The sequence below is a fragment of the Loa loa genome, assembly GCF_000183805.2.
Source record: "Loa loa unplaced genomic scaffold supercont3.66, whole genome shotgun sequence".
NCBI classification, from domain to species: domain Eukaryota; kingdom Metazoa; phylum Nematoda; class Chromadorea; order Rhabditida; family Onchocercidae; genus Loa; species Loa loa.
Window position 1 is genome coordinate 195,708 of NW_018108246.1, and position 10,467 is coordinate 206,174.

The following is a 10,467-nucleotide window of genomic DNA, read 5'->3' on the forward strand; positions in this document are numbered from 1 at the left end:
AATAATAATAATAATAATAATAATAATAATAATAATAATAATAATAATAATAATAATAATAATAATAATAATAATAATAAATAATAATAATAATAATAATAATAATAATAATAATAATAATAATAATAATAATAATAATAATAATAATAATAATAATAATAATAATAATAATAATAATAATAATAATAATAATAATAATAATAATAATAATAATAATAATAATAATAATAATAATAATAATAATAATAATAATAATAATAATAATAATAATAATAATAATAATAATAATAATAATAATAATAATAATAATAATAATAATCTAATTAAGCTGTTTCAATTAACTGATAATTTCGAGAGTGTCTACCTCAATTTTCTTGATTGTTCCAAATCTCTGTTGCGATTGGAAATACTTCAATAGACGACCGTCTAAGACATTCGCTTTTATTACGATGGAGGTTTCTGAAATAAAATATTATAATCTAAGCTAATTTAGTAGTAAACGATATAAACAGATGTAGCAGATAATTCATTTGATGGTACATTATACATCACATGCATGAACAATGTCCCAAATGTAACTGATCCGAAGACGAAGGTCGAAGAATGTTTTTCGAGACAATAACTCTTTTGCAAATGATTGCAGTTCAAACAAAAAAAATTCAGTCTCACTTACATTAAAATTAGAAAGCGCATTAATTGATGCTATTGGAAATTCAAGTATTTAGAACACACTTTTTCAGAATACATCGATGACCAAAGTGTTAAATTATTGAAAATTTAGTTTAATTAAATTATATTTCATTATTTGTACAGCAGTAGCAAACGCAAACATGAAAATTTAAAGACTAGGTGGTCAGATAAATTTTAGGCAAAGTGCCGAAAGAAACTCAGATCGACAAACCAAACTAAAGCATCATTCAATTTCCAACGATAGCTCAGTTATCACGCCGTAATTTACCTTTTTACTCCAAAAATTAAATATATCAGTCTTTTGCGCTATTTGATGTCGCCATCGACTTCTCGTCGCAAGAAAAACGATTTGGCAAGGACAATATCTAGATAAAGAAAAAGGAACTATCAATCGCAGTTTTATAATTCATAACCATGCATTTGCCAGAATGGATAGTTAGATGATTCTTGGTGGTCACAGCTGTGCATGTGACAACGGGATAGGTCATTTTCTTTGACCAATGTAACTTTTTATTCTTCTATTGGTTGTCTGAAAAAAGGAAATTCAAACTTCAACATTTTTAGATCCATTGAAATTGTCCCATTCTTTTGATAAATATTTTGATGTCACTGAAAATTCTTCTGGTTTATATATTCTTCTGCATTAAAATCTTTCAATTTCTAAATCTTAATGTTATGACTGCGACGAACTTCAGCAGAAGATTCACCACATGACTGATATTTTCGATCTCAAATATTTCTCCTTGTAGATCTTTAGAGAGAGGGTGGAGAGAGGTACCTCGTTCCCTGTATCGAGGTGAACCCTCGGTGTAATGCCTACCCAAAAATGGGATCCATGAAATCAGTGAAGAGCGGAGAGCAAGTGGGGAAGGAGGTGGAAAGGTAAAATCGGGACGTGGTGCCAGGCTGAAACAGCTTCGTACTATCGCCCACACAAGTAGATACAGGACTGCCGAACACTGACACAGAAGGACTCATCTTTCCCCTGGTGTTCCACCCCATCAGAGGTGACAAGGAGAGACATACAGACGAGTGCTTAGAGGGCGGTGGCCGAACTAAACTGAATAAAATTGAACTGAACGGAAGCAGGGCGAGCTTCCTCGTCGTGCTAGGTACTCCCAGCCTGTCTCGTCTTCATCTTGCACTCACCCCTCCGCGACTGACATTCACAAACTAACCATCCCAACGACCGACCGACCGACTGACCGGTCAGCGACCGTTAGGCTGGTGCCAGTGGCACCATTTCAGGCACAGTTCCATAACTCACCATTATCAATGAAGGTTGGTTAAACGAACAAATGAATAGGCGGAGATAAGTCCCTCTAACCTTCCTTGGACCCAACCGATACGTTCCTTACTTCTACCTCTCCTTCTCCTTCCCATGTAATCCGTTGCCATTATTACCAGATTCTTTCTATTGCACGTTTTGTCATATTTCTCCTGACATGTCGTTCATTTCGATTTGGACAACTGCTAATAGTGCTACTACTATCTGACCACGGACTCGTATTTTTGTAGCATACTATCACTCGTAGTTCTCTCCTCAAATTTCACTTGAAAACTAAACATTTCAAACTCTTGATTTAAATCGCTTCAAATATTTATTTCAACCTAGTAATAAAGAAAACGTCACAACTAAGTTGAAAAAAATATTAGAATAATACGCTAACAAATTGTTAGAAGCATTTTTAAACTTCACAGGTTTTATTATTGATTACTGCTTTATCTAATTCTCTGATCTGTATCATATAGTTATCACCCCATTCTTTAATTCAGCATATTACAATTGACTAAGCGCTTGCATGAATCTAAAATATACTAATTATTGAGTTGTCCATGACATTGAGTATTCTGGGATGAATTTTTAAATGAATCTTTTAGATTCTATTGTAATATTTGATGCATCAGAATTTCACAACAGTAATCAGAAGCAGTGAAGATGTTTGAGAACTTGAGAAATAATCGTTGGATAGTGGTAAAGAAAATGTTTGCAATAATTTTCATGAATATGAACAGTCTATTTGACTTAAACGCTTACGTTGCAGTGTTTATCGGTAGAAGCGCATGGCGGTCCTGCTACTTTCATCTTTTTCATTGATTTGATTCGATGTTACTGTTATGGATTATCACTAAATATTGTTTAAGAATTTTAAACGACAATTGTTCTTTCGATATGACGATATTTTGAAATTTTTTCAAAAATATAAAAGAAATTGAATATTTGATAAATTTCAATTAATTATCTATATTAAGAAACGTTGAAACTTGAGCATTTCAGTTAACATTCATTTTAATTTCTTCTTTGGTTCCCTAGTCGCCATCCTGAATAATCTAGAATTATGTTGCTTCTTTTTATTCTGGGATTGTTCTTGAAGTGTTTCAGTGGAGAGCAAAAATGACATCCTACTTAAATAAGCAAAATTAGTGCTAATTAGGAGTAAGCTCTAGAATCTAACTTTATTTTTCCCTTCTTTATCCTATTGTAGCCATTCTTTTTTGCAAACTTTCATTTCCATCTTTTTTTCCACTTGCTCTCCTAGTTTAGTTTGTCAAATAAGTGATGAACTTACACAAAGCACTGTTTACCAACTGAAGTTGCTAAATTTGCATAGCATTCTTCCGTTCAAGATATTTTTTTCAATTCGATTCATTCCCCTATCAAATGCTGGGACAGTAGAAATTCATTAAACGAAAGTATTTTCAGAAGTTCACTGCATCGTTGCTACACCTTCTCTGAAGTAAAGCCTTCGTTCCATATTTCACATGTTTTTAATGATTTAGCTAATAAATCAAAGATACTAATAACAGTGGTAAGCAGTAAATATACCGCCGAACTTATCCAATTCGTCACATATTTTGATGCTCTATTACTAAAAACATTCTTATCTAAATCCTTTATGTTGCATCAGCACCAGCCTGCGCAAGCATCATCAAACCAATCTGCGCTGCAATCCTCTAAATCAGTTCGAAGGAAACGCCTGCAGGTATGGCATTATCTATTTAAAGTTTTCTGGATTTTCAATGACACAAATTTAGATTAATGATACGATAGTAATTTAGGAATACTTCTGGCACCAGAATTAAAAATATTAATAAGGAAACAAAAAAAGTAAAATTCAGTCATAGTAATAAAATAAATATATTCTTTACTGCTTCTTATCCATCAAATATTCCGCGATCTTTCATAAATTAAGAATTAAATGTGTATTTAACATGTTTATTCTCTCCTGCAGTTCAAAATTTCTGCATTCTATTCTGCGATTTCCTTGTCCATAAATCAACGTCTTATATAAAACAATGATTGTTGACGATACCGATCTCAATCATTTTCCCAAATCTCGATCGATCTGCAATAGTTATTGGCAGTTCTATCAAAATTTGCTTCTGTCAAAGAATTTTTGTTTAAGAAGAGGTTTCAAAGTTTCTGTATTTTCACAGAAGAGGTCAGAAATATAACAGTATTCATACAAGAATAGTTCAGCGACCTTGATGAAGTGTTATTGCAAAGTAAAAATTTAATCAAAGAAACACAATCTAAATAAAATACTGGTTTAATTTTTATCTCCTCAAAATTGTCACTACAAGTAATTTGAAGCGGTTCGAACTGATTGATTAATAGTTCGATTAACATTTCGCACTGTACGCTGCTATTCACTAATTAGAATGGTTTGCCCTGTTGCTTTTCTGCCACAAATCCAAACTATTATTTGCTTCTTTTGCTTCTCAAAAGATGTCGAACCAGAAACTGCCAGGCCTTTTCACTCAGGCCTTTTTCATCAGCCTTATTTTCTTGACTTTATCGTTATTCCTCCTTCATACGGTTTTATAAATTTACAAAGTTTCTTATAACAGAGGGTCGTCTCAAAACGAACATTTAATATATTTGTATTTGTCTTTCAACAGTGAATAAAACAACAAAATTGTTTTCACATTCCTTTGATAGCTCGCATTAATTAGCTATTTGACAGCTTGCATTAATGAATTAGTTACATTTTATGGTTTTAATTAAAGGGTCCTTCCTCTATGATTCAGGTGGATTATTAATCGTTATTCAATAATGATGAATTATTCTTCATTTTACAGCACTGTATTCGTCAAATTAAGCGTTTAATTGCGGAACGAATACCACCAATGGATCCGGAAAAAAAGCTGGGAACTATAGATGTACTCGATAAAGCCGTCGAATTGGTACTTTTTGTTTTTCGCCTCCAGACCCATCACCTCAAACATTTAGACATGTTTCACATCCAGCTAATTTCACTTTTGTATTCTCTACTATTTCTTTAATATCTTCAATCTTGTTGACTTCTTCCAATTCCAGCTTAAAATGTAGTCTTTTTTGCCATTTAATTTTTAATTTGTCTTCACAAGATACTTATGAGCACACGATAGTATAACCAGGCTAATTTTTCCGGCTTCTCCGCCCAATTATGATTTTCTGCCTATAGACTTTTAAGACGTTGTCTAAAATTGCTCATTTTGAAACTATGCAAACTCGACTAGATCCAATCAGAATACTTACAACTACCAAATTCTGTTTTACCCTACTTATCCCACCGTCGCTCATTGATGACCCAAGGCTTTGAAAAAGCCTACATTATGACTAAAACTTCTTTTTCTTGATGCTAATAGTAATATGTTATTTAAAAATTTTCACTTTCAAAATCATCAAAGTAATAATTAATACGTTTATCCAGCTTACTACCACAATTAACCTCTTAATTAATATAATGAAGTTGTACTACGTACGATGTCGTGCAAGTCTTACCACATCTGTCTTTCCATTTTTCAAAATATCAATTAGCACTATGCAAAACCCATTATGTAAAATTACTTTTAAGCTACGAGCAACGCCAGTGTTTGCTGAAGTCACTAATCCCGGTCTTAGTCCACCTCATTCTTGGCCTGATTCACCGCTCGATAGCATAACACATATTAGTGACGATACCTGGACACCAAATGTTGATTTCGCTCGTCGGCATATTTTTTCTGCAAATATCAATCTACCGGATGGCCGAATTACTGAATTCCAGAAAGTGACTTCGAAGGAAATCAACAGTATTGTTGTGCGTTTGTATTTTGAACAATATTTTTGGTAGATTTTTTACAGAATTTCTGAATTTAACGAAGTTCCAATATCCGTCCATGATTTCTTCCGGTTTGATCGGTTCTCTGCAGTTGACTTAACACTTTTAATTGCATTATTTAAAGGAGTTCCAAACTGTAGGGTCTGCATTGCGGGACGTCTTTTCTGGATGTGGTCGCACTTTACGGGCGACAAGCGTTGCTTGCTGGTGCATACAATGATTCTATCGAGAAGAAAAAATTCTTACACGTCTCGTCGGCAGGTAATTTATCTTTTCGTTCTTTTCAATTTTTGTCTTGATTGAAGAAAACGTTTGTTCCATTATTTCTTGTCTTCGGTGACAAAAGAATTTCCGGATGTAGTACAATAACAGTCTGCATTCCCGAGTTTTTCCCTCAAATGTTCTTCTGAACAAGCTTAAAAAGGAATTACTCTGATATATCCCGTTATAGAGGTTTGAATTTATTCAATCACAGAAAATTCATGATAATTTATTCTAAGTAAATTATAAATACCGTAGTAATAGTAAAAATAGGTGAATTCTCATCTTATTGGAAAACAGTGGTTGAAAAAGTAATGAAAGCATTTGTAATACTTTCATAAGAGTAGCAGTAAGAGTACGTAGTGTTGATAATGATGTCATCAGTAACAATATGATAGCTGATGATGACAGAAGCGTTGATATCGTAGTTTATTGCACTACTCAAATCGTTTGATTTAAAATGAATTGATCGAAATTTGGGAAAGTCTTAAATTTTAAACACAGAGCGGTGATGTTGCGCGAAAAGACAAAGCTGAAAGAGAAAAGAAAAAGAAATGATTTATTATCGGTCAAGTGATACATTCTTTGAACTTAAATTTTAAACATTTAAAGAAAAATTAATTACTGTTGAGTAACAGTAATGGTATGCTTTTGAAAAATCAGTATTAGCAGATGGGAATATATTTCGTGTAATGCACGCTCAGACAGCTGTGTCCGTCATATTGCTTCATAATTGTTGTAGTGTGGAGAAGACATGGTAGTTATAGGCTGATAAGAATGATAATGATGAAATTACAATATATTTGGGATGATAAGGGCTGCAAGATAATGATATTAGTGTTACAATAGTGCAATGAGAAGAGCATGCCATCAAACGGAAATCAGAGCACATACCTGGTTCTACCAGTATTTGACGATCACCAAATGTCACCTCCAGTCATCCACCATCACAATTTATTCGTTCCCAATCAATCCGACCGACAAATGGCGAAGTTTTGAAAACTAAAATCTGAACTCCCTATATTTGTGTCTGAAAAAGTCGAAACAAAATTTAAATTTAGCCAAAACTCAGATTAATTTTGTGGGCTAATTAAAATGACTGAATAATTGACAGCATTATAAAATTGACATATGACAAAATTCATGATTGCTTTTTACAAAATGATTAAGAAATAAGAATTTGTAACAGGAATTTTAAAAAAAATAAAAAAATAAGAATAAGAATTTTCACACATAAGAACTTATTGCTATATATTGTCCTCAGCAACGAATTCATGGAGAAGGAAGGGAATATAGAAAAGTAAAACAGGAAACCGGATGTTCCTGAATATATACTTGGGAATAACACATACTATAATCGAACTAGTTGAATTTGTAACATTGAATGAATAAAATCAAATGAAATTTTAGCAATGAAGCTTTCGAACTGCTATGCGAGTACAAGCGTTCCGGTCATGGAAGCACCGTATCAACTCATATTCATGCACTGGAACTGGAAAGCGCATTTGGTCCATCGAAAATGCTGAGCACATTTGTTTTCTCAACCCGTCATACGAATTCCTGTTCACTTACTCATCTTGATTCATCGTAAGTATTATTTTTTCTTTATTCTTTGAGTATGATATTTACGTAAGAGAGTTCTCGGGATCAAGATTATCGAGGGCTCATCTTTATCTAAGTAAGAAATGATCATATTTGCAGAGCAGCCAACTACATCGGTTATTTGCCGGGTGAAGTGATAAGTCAGTCAATACTGCACCTCTTACATCCATATGACATGACACAAATCAAACAGATACATGCAACTTGTAAGTTCAAGTCTATGGAAAATCGCTGTTAACTGCTAAAGTACAGTTTGAAGGATAGTTGAAGTAAATTGATGTCAACATATATTCGTTGTTTTTCTAGTGAGTGTTCAACGAAGCGAAATAGTACGGCAACGTCGTCTGAGATGGATTGCATTTAATGGTAGCATAATTCACACCAATTCGGAATGGTTTGCATTTTGGAATCCGTGGACTCATAAAGTAGATAGTATAATCGGACGACATACGCTAAATGAGCAACCGATAGGGAATGCGGATGTGTTAGCTGAACCATGTGCGCCGCGTATTATCAATCCATTAGATGAGTTAACAATACGTAATATTGAATCTGAAATTACTGCTATACTGAACAAGGTCAGCTTATTGCCATTTCGAGGTGCAATAAATTCATCTTTGTCATTTTTTATAACAAATAAACAAGCATATTCATTGTAGTCGACCACTAAAAAGTTGCTTATACAATGTATAAATTCCTTTTTTAATTAGATGTGTTGTTTTTGAAGTCTTGAAAGTTTGATTTTTAATTTACTTGCTAAATAGTGCTAAAACCAAGTTGCAAGTATACAACCAAGGCTATTCATTCGTGCTTAGTTTCAGGAACCAATAATACTGATAAGGGATGAAAGATACAAGGCAGCACCAATTGCACATCAAAAAAACTCAAATTCAGTTGAGCTGAAGTCTTCTGGTACACATCTTGGGACTTACATTGATAATCTTATCGAGACATTCGTCATAAATGCTGGAAGTCCCGGAAATAAGGTCATTTTGTACCACATTTTTCACAACTTGTCTGACTTCGCTAATTCCAAGACCATACAGTGAAAACAAAATCTTTTGACAAATTAATTATTGGCTCAATTTATAAACTATTATATTTATTAAAGTATTTGGCACCCGTTGTTGATGCCTGTCGATCTCCAATTAATCCAACTGATCTTTCCTCAGCAAACTGCTGCAACGCTATCCCTTTGACATATAACCAGGTATCAACTGTGTAATTTATTTCGCTCATTTATTAAATTGAAGAAAATTAGAAATTTCATTACACAGTTTGGTGGAGACTGACGTAGTTTTATTTTTGGAAATTAATATAGCATTCCAGAAACCCGTAAAAAAAGAATGAAATTTGATAGCTAAGGTAAGCTAAAACTTGAAATTTTGATTCCAGATTAACTGCCTGGAAAATGTACATCGACTATTAAAAAGTCAACAACATGCAGGAAATGTGGCTACAACACCGACAACTATCGAGACAGCACCAAAAAACATTTTATCGTCGAAATTACCACTATCAGAAGATTCAAAAAGTCCATTTCCCGTACCAGAACAAGAAGATGACAATAGGTATGATTATCAAAAACTTACGTTGAAACTCTCTTAACAATAAAGATAAAATTACAGCATTCAACCAGATAAAAATAAAAGAATACTGTAATAAGCATATAATCCCGTATATTAATGTATGTCAAATACAGGATGTCTGCGGATATAGCAGCACCAGCTATGCCCCTCACGAGGGAACTTCTGCAACAACATACCCGAAAATGGGAACAGGAGTATCACGATACATGGAAAAAACGACTCGGTCTGAAAAGATCCATTCAGGTTCATGCTTGCTTATATACCAATAACAAATGACGATTTAACGAAGTGCAGTCATGTTTAAATATTTTGGAAAGAATCCATATTTTTATTAGTTCTTCATTTCCTGCAAATCATTCAATAGTTTTCTTCTCGACGTTTTAAAATCTTTTGAAAATGAATGACTCCCTAAATATAAATACAGCAAACGGAGTTTGTTGTGCCGGTATCTTCGAAAATTTTCCGCGAAAGCAGTCACAGATTAGCGCTAACACAGAGTGCACCAGCTGCGCTTCCTTCACCGAGGTCAGATTGTTGGGCACCGATGAACAAAGACGATTATTACAGAAGCCTTGGACCAAATCCTCCTCCACCTCCGGGCAAAAATTTCCAAGTAGGACAATTACAAATGTAATTAATTCCTTAGCTCAGAATATAATTTTTATCATGTATAACACCCCAGAAATTTCCAACACTTCTAGAATTTTGGTCCGTCATAAAAAGGATTGTTTCAATACCTATTAGGTTGCAAACTTAAATACATGAATTATTGGATCTAATCTTCAAGTCGGTCGATGTCGAGAGTAATTCTCCTTAAGACTCCGACAGGTGGTATCTCTTTGACCATATTGTACTCTAAGTTGAAGGTATTTTCAGATTACATCAGTGCCATTACCACCTCCACTACCGACTGAGGAACGTCGGTCTGCGTTCGCTCCGCTTCCCAGTACCGCAGCGTCTCCATTTCCCCACACTCTAAAATTACCTCGCGATATATCACAACCGATCAACTTGTCGTTGACTGGAAATATCCATTCAACAGTAGGAATAACAACTGTAACATCTGATGCTATCGACCGGCATTTCCCGACACAACAACAACAACAACAACAACAACAACAACAACAACAACAACAACAACAACAACAACAACAACAACAACAACAACAACAACAACAACAACAACAACAACAACAACAACAACAACAACAACAACAACAACAACAACAACAACAACA

General features: G+C 33.8%; 2 protein-coding genes across 2 annotated transcripts in view; one reads left to right on the plus strand and one right to left on the minus strand.

Annotated features, from left to right (window-relative positions):
• Positions 1–983: 983 nt before the first annotated feature.
• Positions 984–2,088, minus strand: LOAG_09416 (hypothetical protein; the record flags this gene model as incomplete). The annotated part of the gene is made up of 3 exons (XM_003144943.1): positions 984–1,055; positions 1,398–1,596; positions 2,018–2,088. 3 exons carry the CDS (start codon positions 2,086–2,088, stop codon positions 984–986), a joined length of 342 nt encoding a protein of 113 aa, XP_003144991.1.
• Positions 2,089–3,587: 1,499 nt separating this feature from the next.
• The window catches only part of LOAG_17367 (abnormal cell lineage protein 42), a gene marked incomplete at both ends in the record, with an annotated part of 7,788 nt that continues 908 nt past the window's right edge, over positions 3,588–10,467 (plus strand). Inside the window, 14 exons of the mRNA XM_020450028.1 lie at positions 3,588–3,674; positions 4,774–4,878; positions 5,532–5,756; positions 5,918–6,038; positions 6,708–6,795; positions 7,449–7,625; positions 7,740–7,846; positions 7,947–8,218; positions 8,462–8,626; positions 8,752–8,850; positions 9,036–9,211; positions 9,343–9,472; positions 9,654–9,842; positions 10,106–10,285. Coding sequence (XP_020306359.1) covers positions 3,588–3,674; positions 4,774–4,878; positions 5,532–5,756; positions 5,918–6,038; positions 6,708–6,795; positions 7,449–7,625; positions 7,740–7,846; positions 7,947–8,218; positions 8,462–8,626; positions 8,752–8,850; positions 9,036–9,211; positions 9,343–9,472; positions 9,654–9,842; positions 10,106–10,285 — 2,121 coding nt within the window. The remainder of the gene's footprint in view (positions 3,675–4,773; positions 4,879–5,531; positions 5,757–5,917; positions 6,039–6,707; positions 6,796–7,448; positions 7,626–7,739; positions 7,847–7,946; positions 8,219–8,461; positions 8,627–8,751; positions 8,851–9,035; positions 9,212–9,342; positions 9,473–9,653; positions 9,843–10,105; positions 10,286–10,467) is intronic.